General features: G+C 40.8%; 2 protein-coding genes across 2 annotated transcripts in view; both read left to right on the top strand.

The window, feature by feature from the left end:
* The window catches only part of srrm3 (serine/arginine repetitive matrix 3), an 84,681-nt gene extending 80,271 nt beyond the window's left edge, over nt 1-4,410 (top strand). The window contains exon 14 of the mRNA XM_028031143.1: nt 2,598-4,410. Coding sequence (XP_027886944.1) covers nt 2,598-2,853 — 256 coding nt within the window. The 3' untranslated portion in view covers nt 2,854-4,410. The remainder of the gene's footprint in view (nt 1-2,597) is intronic.
* A 1,971-nt stretch (nt 4,411-6,381) lies between these two features.
* On the top strand, nt 6,382-11,106 carry hspb1 (heat shock protein, alpha-crystallin-related, 1). Its single transcript, XM_028031145.1, has 3 exons — nt 6,382-6,930; nt 9,256-9,319; nt 10,475-11,106. Exons 1-3 carry the CDS (start codon nt 6,543-6,545, stop codon nt 10,629-10,631), a joined length of 609 nt encoding a protein of 202 aa, XP_027886946.1. The 5' UTR covers nt 6,382-6,542; the 3' UTR covers nt 10,632-11,106.
* The last annotated feature ends 1,390 nt before the right edge of the window (nt 11,107-12,496 follow it).

Genomic DNA, 12,496 nt, shown 5'->3' with positions numbered 1-12,496 from the left:
AAGTTTAATCAGTAATACTTTTAGAACAAATTTATGTCAGATCATGATTTCTTGATTAATGTCAAGTTGTCATAACGAAGACAGTTTGAATAATGTCAACTTTGTATTAAAAGTGTTATGATTTACCAAATGACACTTTATGACAACAGTCATAAATATTCATGAAGACTTACTCATGTTCATGTCAGGTGTTATGTCATGTTTATGACGGTGTCATGACAGTCTTATTCACAATCCGTCAAATAAAGTATTACCAGAGGTTTTTGTGAAGGTTTATTTATTTATTTTTCCTTTACCTTACCCATGGTACCACTCTATGTAATAATTCAGTAATGAGAAAACTTTTCATAGGTCGCCAGTTAAAATTAAACCGGCTAATGTTGAATTGCACATAGCAGCAGGATTGGTTTCTAAATACTGACAGATTTCACCTGATTTCTTCCGTTTATATGCCTTTTCTTCATCCGTACTATAATTTTTTCCGTGTGATAACAATTTATTACACATAATTTATGGATCAATGTCGAGTTCTTGGTTCAATTTGATTTCTCAGTGTGTTTTTCAGAGATTTGCCATGAATTTTGTCCCAATAGGAATATTAGAAATATTTTCACTGAGAAAAACAACATGTTAGGCATCATTTTTATCTGCCATATATGTTTAGTTTCTTCTTCACTTTAAAGCATTATTTTTTTCATTCTCATAATTCCTACTTATTGTATTGTTTCTTGTAATCCGTTACTTGAGCAGGAAAAAAGGAAGATTCCCCCACTTCTGTTAAATCCACTTTGCCGTTTCTCTCCCCGTTCATGTGAAAGCGTTGACGGACTTAATGAGTGAAATGAGTGTACCTTGTCATGTTTGCTTCAGTCCTAAAGGTCCTCACATGGAGACAACGGGATGCTGCTGAATTCAAATGCTGCAGGCTTGTTACCCTGGTAACAGTTGCTGTGCAGCAGAGCCCTGCTAGTCTGACCCCTGAAGCTCAGCTGAACATCAAACCATCAGAGCTCCCCTGAGTAAACCTGGACTCATCTTATTTTTTTTTCTTTGTCCTTTCTCTTTTTCTTCATCACATTTCCAAAACTCACAGTTCGGTTCTAAGGCTACACCCCACTGACATCACGCACTAATGCTGCAGCGCAGGGACGCAAACATTAAAATGCTATCAAGGTCTATTTACTCAGTTATTGGCAGAGCATCAGAAGCAGGAGATGAAGGTTCTGTTGAGCATTTATTCATCTTAAAACCTTCTGACCTGACAAAAACTCCTTCAAACCACAGAACTGCCTGGACTTTTCCCATAAATGTGAAATGTTGTCAAACTCAGGAGTTAATATAAAATGACAGGCAATTAAAAACAGTTGAAAACATTTCTGAGTTCATTCTGTTAGCTATTTGTTACAATATTCGGACATTGATAAACTGCAAACAAATGTTAGTCTGAACCCTTGTTCAGCAAACATCCATGTTTATTTCGGATATGCACCAACCAAAGATTTTGTGCACAATTAAATATTTTAAATCTTCTGGAACTAAATTTACAATATAATAAATATTAAAACAACAAACAAAATACAATCTGGCTTTAATTGAAAATGTTATTATTGACAGTGCAATAATTAGTCAAATATTTTATTGAAAATGCCTGACATCACATTACATACTTGTGCAGCTGAAATTAGATTTTATTATTTTATAAAAACAAACAAAATAATTACTAAATTGACATCATAAGCTGCTCTAGTATCTGTTAGCACAACTAGTGCAATTAGCATAACTATTTGGACTGTGTGTGTGTACTTTCCAGATAATACCTTAAATCTTTACCTTAAATGTGAACGCTGTCAGCATTTTCTGTCAAAACAAATTCGAAGCTGGAATGAAAAAAAAACAAAAAAACCAGCAAATTTATGTTCATCCTTGTTTAAACATAACAGCCTATCGACAACCTAATTACAACTCTGAAAACGTCTTAAAGAACCTCATATTTAAAAACGGATAACTTTAAGTCGTCTACTTCAGTAAGAACTTCCACACTGAAAAGTATTGTCAGCATTTCCAGTTTGCGATCGGATCTTTTGAGTCAGATTTTTGAGCCAGGAGTGAATAGTCCCCATGTACGGCCCATGTACGGTAACTAAAATGTTAAAAACTCCACAGTTCTGCTGGAATGAAAAGAAAATGCTCCTTGGTAGCATTTATCCGTCCCATAGTGTTGATCTGTATGGGTGACGGCCTCCGCTGAGAGAAAGAAAGGTGGTTCTTTGGGGAGCTAACAGCTGATTACCTTACAGGAAGCAATTCCATGATTGCTATTAACAACTCAATCTATTCAAGCTTTAACTAACAAAATGCATTTTCCTGCTGCTGAGTGTGTGGATGATCAGCTTTTTATAACCCACAAAGCTCATCTCTTTTAGAAATTGCACTTGTTTACTGTTTCTGGGATCTAACTTTGACTTGCTGATCTTGTCTCTAAAGCATCACGTTGCGGATAACAGCCTAATATCTTAACACCTCCCTCATTCTAACTTGTCACACTGCTGTCTTTCTCCGACGTCTTTGTCCCTGACCCTCCTTCCCCTCCGCACCAGCGCTCGGAAGCGGCCGATCCCGTACTACCGGCCCAGTCCGTCATCGTCGAGCTACGACAGCAGCCCGTCCCGGTCCAGCCGCAGCCGAAGCTACAGCAGCTACAGCCGCACCAGAAGCCAGAGCCACAGCAGGAGCCGCAGCTGGAGCCGGAGCCGCAGCAAAAGCCGCAGCCGGAGCTGGAGCCGAAGCAGGAGCCGCTCCCGCAGCCACCACAGCTACTACAGCCGCAGCAGCTACGACAGCCCGGGCTTCTGAACGCCGACAGGTGGAGGATGTTGCGCATCTTCCCTCCAGAGTCCAAACTCCTCCATCAGGGACAACACCGTCTCCAGAACAGAGCCTGAACAAAGACATTATGTATTTTACTACGGCACATTCATTTGGATCTAACCGTCTCCGATCATGTATCACACAGACAAAACAATTTCCATATGTCAAAAGAAAAAAAAAAAGCATCAATTGACTGAGCCCAAGGAACAAATCGCACAGTCGGTTAGCACTTTCCGTCTCATCCTCCACCACCAGAAGGGAGTTGGTAAACAAACACATGCTTCATGAATATAGAGAAACATATATGTATTCTAAAAAAATTAACAAACAGGAGCTACATAGAAAACAAAGCCTACCAAAAGGAAACCTTCCAGATGTTTTTTTCCCTGCCATCATGTGCTCATCCCTTCAAACCCGTCTTCTTATTGAATAGCAGAGATCAACAAAAGTTAGAACAAAGGAGAACTTGACAGCTGGAGGGAACAAAAAAAAACTTTTTTATGATTATAACTTTTATTGTATACATATGCCTGTATAGATTTAAACTCTGATAAGTTCTGGCTTTGTAAACTATGCACTGTATATTCCATTTAGCTTAAGCAGGCGTGTTTCGCATGTTACTTCGGTAAAAGATTCTCCTGGAAGAGGATTTATAAACTGAGAAGGGTGCCATTGAGTGTGTGAAGGGAGGGGAGGATGGGTGCTGTGTATTACGTACTTTTACTCTCCTCCCGTAACCATGTTCTTTCTACTAATCTGTATATGTGTGTGTGTGTGTGTGGAAACCTCGTCTTCAAAGATCAGCGAGTAGTCTGTAGCCTGAACTCAGGCTGCTCTAGAGGAAAACTGCTCAATTATGTCCAGGCACACGTATGTTTTCACCTCGAGTTTATCCTATTTATATGTTTATTTATTGGATTATTTATTTATTTATTTATTTGATGTTTAATTTATTTGACATTTTGTCACCGATGCAGGTAGATCATGCATTAGAATATGATCAAACAAGATAGTTTTGGTTTACATACAAGTGGCTGATCAAAAAGTAAAGTAAAAAAAAAAAAAAAAATGAACGAGGGCTGACTTTGAAATGGGAGTGCAGACTTGAACTATTCCACAACAAGCCTGTTTAGACTCCAGGCCCATCTTTCTTTTTTTTTGCTTCAACTGAATGAGAGAAAAAGCTCAATTTTCCTATTTGAGCTCTGGTGCAGCATTTTGTTTTCACAACATCTTTTTGTCCCCACCAGAAAACTCCACATCTTATTTACACCGCTAGTTACGTCCGTCAACTGAAGATGTACCATGACAAAACAACAACTACAGCATCGTCTGTAGGACAGCAAGTAAACCGGTGATACAATCACTTAAGTCTTCCTTCCCATTCATGGAGTCTTTTTCCACTCATACTTACAACTCTTAGTGTAAGCAGACTTAACCCAACCGGTGTGTCAAGTATATCATTGCCCCTTTTGTTCAGCTCATTCTTTGTATTGTACAAACTAAGCTCCATGGTAATAAACAAATGAGGAATTAATCAAACTTTTACGTTATGCATTTTCTCTTTTGTTTTACACTTCTCAAGGCATAATGCTCTACTGATTAACTCTTTTTTGTGGCACATGCTAGTTGGTGGGATATAGCAGCTAGAGAGTGAATCTGAAGGTAGTCTCAGTCTGTTCGGTTTTCTGAAGAGTGGCCCAACAAGAAAACAGTGGTGAATGCCCGTGTGGTTCAGCTACTGAAGCCCAAACTGCTTAAGGCACCGATGATGAAAAGGGTGATTAGAAAAACACAAAATGAGCAAAACTGAACAAAAAGAGCTCTCCAAGTTATACAGAGAAGCCAAGACAGGACAGTAATCAAAAGAGCAAGCTATGTTACTCTTAGCAGTGAAAATGGCAACAGTATGTACATGAGAAGCTCAAGTAGTACTATGAACTAGTGATGTGTCGGTCGCGAACGATCCGGCTCTAAGAGCCGGCTCTTTGAAGTGAACGATTGGAACCGGCTCCACAATGGGAGCCGTTTTAGGATCCTATTTGGGAGCCGGGTTTTTTTCTACAGTATATCGCTGTCTCTCCGCCTCCCTGTCGTTGTGCTTGTGCTCTGCAAGTCCCAGAGCCGATAGTTTTTCCCCACATCGTTTTTGTTTTTGTTCTGCGGTGCCTCGCTGTCTCTCCCCTCCTTCTCCCTCTCCTTGCGCGTTTTGCTCTTCTGTCAGTGCTAGAGCGGAGAGTTTTTTTTCCCTCGGTCGGTCCACTGCCCTCATGTCAAGCGTGTGCTCCACATATCTGACCAATCACACATAGTTTCAATTAATAATGTGGCGGGAAAACACTCAAAAAAAAAAAGTTTATCTCCACTTTTTTTGTGGAAACCAATTGGCCAAGCTGTATAGCGTTCGTCGGCAGGTGTTTATGTACAGACACTCACTCAGTGGTCAAGAAGCACGACAGAAAGAAGGGGAGTCAGTGTGAGAACTGAATAGGTGAAAATAAATGAGTGACAGAAAACGGAGCAAGATTTGGACTCATTTTAATGCTACATCAAGCTCCAGGGCAGAGTGCAGACTGTGCAAAGTCAGCATTTCCTATCGTGCAGGCTCGAAAAACAACCTGCACAGGCACATGCGGACATCACACGCATCGGTATTGCTATAGCATTGTTATGCGGCACTTTTACTCATCATAAGTGCTTAACAATGTCAATAATGAAACAGAATATTATAAAATTAGGTTTAAGCTATTAATTAATTAATAATGTCAAAAATATATATGGGGAGCCGTTTGGGAGCCGAAAGAGCCGGCTCTCCACAGTAAGAAGAGCCATTAGAGCCGCATCTCGAAAAGGAGCCGAAAATCCCATCACTACTATGAACTAATGCTCATTATTTATAACGCGGCAAGATTCTATCGTCTCTCTGTACGGCTTTTTAACCAAACAACCACAAAGATACTTAAAGAGGAGCAGCAGAAGCAAATGAGGTGGATTAGTAGATCTTACCAACAACTGATGGTTTCATCCAGGATGACTTAGCGCAGATAATATTCTCTGCTGCCTGGAAATTGAGCTGTTAGCATTTCATGAGACTGTAATACAGCAACAGTCTTCAGTCAGAGGCCTCTTCAGTTCCACTGAAAGACTGACTGCTTGCATTGAGTCTGTAGAGCAATGCACTGGAAATGAATACAATGCATCCTTCCTTTTTCTTTCCATTGATATTTTTTATATTCTTAGCTTTAAAAAGGCTTCATTGTTATTATTTATTAACAGTTGATGCAGGTAAATTCTCTCCCTCGATAAAAAATGCAAATTTATCTAGTTCCTCCCAGAACAATCCCGTGTCTCTCCAGCTTTTTCTAGTTTCTTTCAGAAGAACAGAGAGGGGAGGGGCTTACTCACAGGATTTCCACAGAGCCCCCGGCAGCTGACACTACGCACCGCCCTCCTGTTGGATTCTATTTACAAGCTGCGTCTGCCACAAATAGAGGTTCCAGCACTTTCCAAGGCATTTTGGGGGAGGTGTGCCGGTGGGGCTCAAGTGGGTGGGATGTTTTGACGGCCGGGGGGCTGGTGTCTCAAAGTGTATAAAGGTGCTGTGCCGAGAGGCAGGGAGCATGTTTGGAGCTTTTCTTCTGCAGACACGCCTCCTCTGACTGACCGCAGACAGCATGGCCGAGAAACGCATTCCCTTCACCATGCAGCGCACCCCGAGCTGGGACCCGTTCCGGGACCTGCACCAAACCAGCCGCATCTTCGACCAGGCGTTCGGCCTCCCGCCCGTGTTTGAGGACTTCCCTGGGTTCCCCACCACCCACTGGCCCGGGTACATGAGGCCGTCGCTCATGGGCCCGGACATCATGATGCCCTCCGGCCCCATGATGTACCACCCGGGCCACATGATGGCCCACCAAGCCAGGGCCCTGTCCCGGCAGATGAGCAGCGGGATGTCCGAGATCAAGCAGACGCAGGACAACTGGAAGATCTCCCTGGACGTCCCCCATTTCTCACCTGAGGAGCTGGTGGTGAAGACCAAGGACGGTGTTTTGGAAATTTCTGGTGAGCACTTATTCCTTCTTTCCTTCCTTTTCAGCGTGCTTGTTTTAAAAGTTTTCTTCACAGAGAAAAATGTGAGGAGTTGGAAAAGCAAGAATTACAAGAGGTTAAACTGCAGGAGGACAATACTTTCCCTTAAGACTTGGGATAAGATTCCAGTTGCAGGATAAGGAGAACTCAGGATATTATCTCAAGACACCCCACCCCAACGGAAGGGAGGAGTATTTTGGCCGATATCCTTCTAAATACATCACAACACACAGTTCAACTTGTGGGAGGAAACTTTTGTAATATTTAACCCATCCTGTCATGATTTCGCCTCAGAATATTGTCTCAAGATGTATTCTGCCCCTCCCCCCGACATGAGGGACAGAAGCCCATAGATATGCAGTTTGTGGGAGACAGTTAGCTATTTTCGCTCCCCTTCCATCATACCAAAACACTAAAGCAAACTGAAAGCTGATGTAAGATCCCGTAATAACCTTGATCTCCGAAGCCTTGCTCCCTCCGCCGCCTGTATGGCATTACCAAAAGGACCGTCCTCATAGCAAAGCGACTTAACTGTGAGTCACAGCGGCTATCTGCTACTTTAAAAGGACAGCTGGATCCTGTCCCACTGCCTCACTGCCAGCCTCACTGGTGTTAGACACTGGACCTGGTCAGAAAAACAGAGATAAACAAAGCATGTGATTCAATGCCAGGGGAATTTGGCACTTCATGTCTAAACGTTCACATCATCAGCTTAATTAGAATTGTTTTTCCACACACTAAAGTATTATCTCCTCAGCGGGTGTAGGCCTGCTCACAACTTATGGCTGCTAAAGAAGCTGAGCTGAAGTTGTGTGTTTATATCAAGCAGTTTAGTCCTATTGAGTAGATATGAGTCTGTCTGAGGTCAGCAGCCTTTATCTGCCTTTTCACAGTAAACAAACATGAAAGAGGGGCAGTGTTTAAGCAGCACAGACATGCAATGCCAAAACCACTTCTTCTTTTTCTAATATTAATAATAATAATGCAAAGGTCTTTATGAACAAGATGAGATGAATGTTACTATTGAAAATAGTCATATTTACTATTCCTTAGAGTGCTAAGGACTAAACCAGTTAATCTCAGACCTCGTACTAATTTTGTAACTCTATGTTTTGACAGAAATAAAATGAAGGCCAAAACATCCTGTCATCCACTGGCAGTAGAAGCTTATTCTAATATTGTTTTGGTGTAATTATGCATTTCATTTCCATGTTTCATATTCGACAAATAAAACAGGAAGATCCTCCCAAGTGAATTTCCAAAAGAAAGTCAAACCTTTCTCACCTGGGCTGACCTGAAAATCCAATATGGCTGCCACACATTTAAAAAGATAGCAAAAGCTGCTGTAATGAGTTGTTTACTTTCACTTCTGACCTTATAAAATCTTTTCAACAGATTGCATTAGTGAGCTTCATAGCTTCAACATATAAAATTTTACGAATGCACATTTACTAGCCTGTTTTGCTAGTGATTAGCTTGTGCCTTGACACAAATGTTGTCCTGCATCCTGTCTGCTCCTGTTTTAGCAAAAATATTATCCACTGTAGTTTTTGAGTTTGCTTTTCTTAAATTACTTTTCTTGCCTTATAACAATTAATCAGTTTTGTATTCAAAAATTGTAAATGTTTGACAATACAATTTCTGAGTACCACTGAAGGTAACCCAAAGCCCAAAAGGGCGTCCTCGTGCCACAGTTTGAGAATCTGCAGACAAAGGTCCTTTTCAGTTCTGCTTAGAAACTATTCAATGCCTGTAGCCTTACCATGTATCAAATCCTGCTTACAATTTGTTAGCATAGCGTAGACACTAAAAAAATAGCAAGTCTACATTCAGACTCTACTACCACCACCAGAAAACCCTAAAGGGTAGTTTTTTTTCTCCTTCTATCCCTTTTTTTGTGCTAAAATATCTCCCAGTAACTTGTTTTTCCATTAGCTAGGGTAAGTGTAGGTAAGTTTCAGGTACAGTCCCTGACATATTACTAAAAGAGCTACATAGGCAAGAAAACATCTTTCTACCTACCAAGTTTTAAAGTTTGTAGCTGCAGAAGAACTCGGCCTGTCACACTAATTTCATAAATTCATGATTTAAAAACAGGAGACGCAGCTTAAGCTAATTTCCTTAATCATGTCTTCAGTCCTCCTTGTGAAGACCCAGGATTTGTAGATTTCATTCAATACTAAGAGAACTATCTGAATAGCAAAATTAAACAGAATTTACCTTTTGAATCTCATTAATTACATGGTGAAAATAAACAATTAAGCTAACGAAATGCTAATTATGCTGTCGGTTTCACAGCCAAGCATGAAGAAAGGAAGGATGAACATGGTTTTGTGTCAAGAAGCTTTACCAGAAAATACACGTAAGTAACTTTTAACTATCATTAATTCAAGGGCGTAAATCCCATCTCATTATTGGGGGGGGGACCATAAACAGGAAAATTTCTTAAGACCAATTTTTGAGGGGGGTCGGCAAAGTTACAGTGAAATGTAACATAAAATGTGGATTAAAAAGTTTTTAAACCACATTCAAGCTGCAGGACCAAAAATGGCTAGTAATGCACATTAAATGGGTTTTTCTAAGTAAGCAAACTATTGAGAAATAAAACTAAAATTCAATTGTTGCTTAGATATGAGTTTTGTTCAGTCTGACTGATCTAATCTCTGCTACATCTTTACAAAAATTTAAGGTTCAAAATAAAAAAGCTTTAATGAGTAACTGCTCTTAATAAAATTCCTCATAAACATTGAATTATTGTAATAGCTCCCAATACAAGTTATGGGCTGTTTAAATTATAACTTAAGTTGCTTTATTTTTAAGCCTTTTTTTAGTTTTGCCATGTCCTGGATGACTGGGAATCTTTGTAATCTGAAATAATGACATAATTAAAATACAAAGCAATAAGCCGACAACAAATCTTTATGTTTTAAAGAAAAAATAGACTGATAGCTTTAGTTAAAACTTACATCTGTCTACTTTTAGATCTGTCCGAGTTTATAACTGATTCATTAGATTTCAGGCCTCCTGGCGATCAACCCTTGCCTCTGCGAATCTATAGTTTATCAGAGCTCTACTGCCACCTACAGGCTGTAACGCAATACTGCTTTTAATATATTGCATAGTGAAGTGTTGACTGTCTTGTTGTTCTTGTATTAAAGGTCTCTGCATTTCTTTTTAAATGATTGAAATAGGTACTGCGCAGAAGTATCTGTAGCCCTTTATTGGTGTCACGTTTCAATTACAGTTCAGTGTACTGCGAAGTTAGTTTTCTGACAAAGATATTTGTTTGCAGGATTGCATAATATTGTATGTTGTTGACCTCTGAAAGTATTTCATAGCTCTGCATTTTATTTAGCGGCAACATAATAAAGTGGGACGACACACTAAGATTTTCATCCGTAAAAAAATAATAATAATAAAATGCCTTGAAGGTTGGGATGTAAGGGGGCAAAATGTGAAAAGATTCAGTACTTTTGAGAGCCCAAAACTTGACTGTGTCCTTTTTGCTCCGCTCTAGTCTGCCCCCTACTGCCAACATCGAGAAGGTGACGTCCTCTCTGTCTCCTGAGGGCATCCTGACTGTGGAGGCTCCAATCAACAAGCCAGCCCTGGAGTACTCTGAGACCACCATTCCTGTAAACGTGGAGAGCTCAGGAGCCGTGGCCAAGAAGTAGAAAGAAGAGGCAGGCTTGACCTCTCTCAGTCCTCATGCCAGTGACTCAGCGACACACACACACACACACCCCCCACACACACACTTTTATATAAGAGTTTTGTCTACTGGTAATTGTAAATATAAGTGGGGGATATATTACTGTTTCTTCCAAATTGGGCCTGTGGCTTGCCCCTGCTTTCTTCACCCATCCGTCCACAGCACTGAGCCGAGCACATCGTGTAAACACCTCTGCACCACTGCCATGTGCCAGTTCATTGAGCTGTGACTACACTCCTCTGAAGGACTCATCTCAGCTTGATCCCATTCACAGATTAATTTAGCTGTTATTTGTTGCATCTTCAAATCCACTTGGTAGTGTCCCTTGCCAATAACGTTGTGTCACTGGGTTGGAAAGCAACCAATTTTTATCTGAAAATGTGTTTGTTTCTTAAGCCACTGAACCGGAAAATAAAGAAAATTAAACCTACAAGGTCTCTTCTGCATCGGCTGTCTCTGTCCTCACTGAGATGTTTAATCAGTCACACTGGGCTGTGTTTAATAATAACAGAAACATCAAGCCTCTCGATGTTGTAGTTTCCTCTCACTGAGTTATTCATGCAATGGTCAGTCATGCAAAAGAGAGCAATGAAACAAGCCAGGCCCTGTGAGTGACTCAGGCCTAGCAAACTGGATCTTGATGGTTGTTTTACAGACTTAATAACAGAGCGTCAGTGAAGCTGCTTCAGATGATCGCACATCGGTGAAATATTCACAGGAGAGCTACTTATTCTCTCAAACCACTAATAATCTTAAAGTGTCTTTTACTTAAACAAAGCCTCCATATGAGAAACAAAATCAACGGGAAAACAATGTTTTCAGATATTTTGTGAATACGTGAAAGATGTAAACATTACAGCATAACAGTAGCATAAGAATAATGTCTATGTATATACTGTATATTCGTGTCATATTACATGCCACACTCAGAAGTATGTTGATGACACTGCCATCATGGGCTGCATCAAAGACAACGAAGAAGAGTACAGGAGCCTGGCGAGGGACTTTGATGTCTGGTGCCACAGAAACAGCCTGCAGCTAAACACATCCAAGGAAAAGGAACATTGACTTCAGGAGGGTCAGAGGCAGTCCACGGCCAGTTCTGATAGGAGGGGTGGAGGCGGAGGTCGTGCAGACCAATAAATATCTTGCCTGAGGCTGGACAACAAGCTACACAAGCAACACCAATTATCTTTATAAGGAGGCCCAAACCAGGATGCACTTACTTGAGGAGGCTGAGATCCTTTAACATCTGTGGAAAGCTGCTGGGGTTGTTTTACCAGTCTGTTGTCACCAGCGTCTTATTGAAGGATGTGGCGTGTTGGGTGGAAGCATCTCAAAGTCAGACCTTCGCAGCCTGGAGAAACAAATCAGACAAGCTCAGTGGTCGGTATGAGGCTGGACTCTCTGGCAACAATGGCAGAGAAGGGAACGTTACAGAAACTCGGGACTATTATGGACAACGCCAGCCACCGTCTGCACACTGTCATCAGCATCCAGGAAAGCAGGTTCAGAGGGAGACTGATTACTCCAAAGTTCAGGACCAACAGACTGAGGAACTCATTTGTACCTTCTGCAATTAAACTCTTCAACTCACTGGAGGCTGGAAGGAGGGAAAACAGGAGAACATCAGAAACAGAGGGACTATGAAGGTGATGGTAAAACTGCCTCTACCGCCGCGCCACAGGTGTGCCTCACAAACAATCAACATAAAATATATGTATTTATATATAAAACATATACATATATATATATGGATCGATAAATATATATATATATATATAGAGAGAGAGAGAGAGAGATCTAGATAGATGATGTAGAGAGAGA

The sequence above is a fragment of the Xiphophorus couchianus genome, chromosome 11, assembly GCF_001444195.1.
Source record: "Xiphophorus couchianus chromosome 11, X_couchianus-1.0, whole genome shotgun sequence".
NCBI classification, from domain to species: domain Eukaryota; kingdom Metazoa; phylum Chordata; class Actinopteri; order Cyprinodontiformes; family Poeciliidae; genus Xiphophorus; species Xiphophorus couchianus.
The sequence above is the reverse complement of the archived record's forward strand: the minus strand, read 5'-3'. Positions and strand labels throughout refer to the sequence as shown.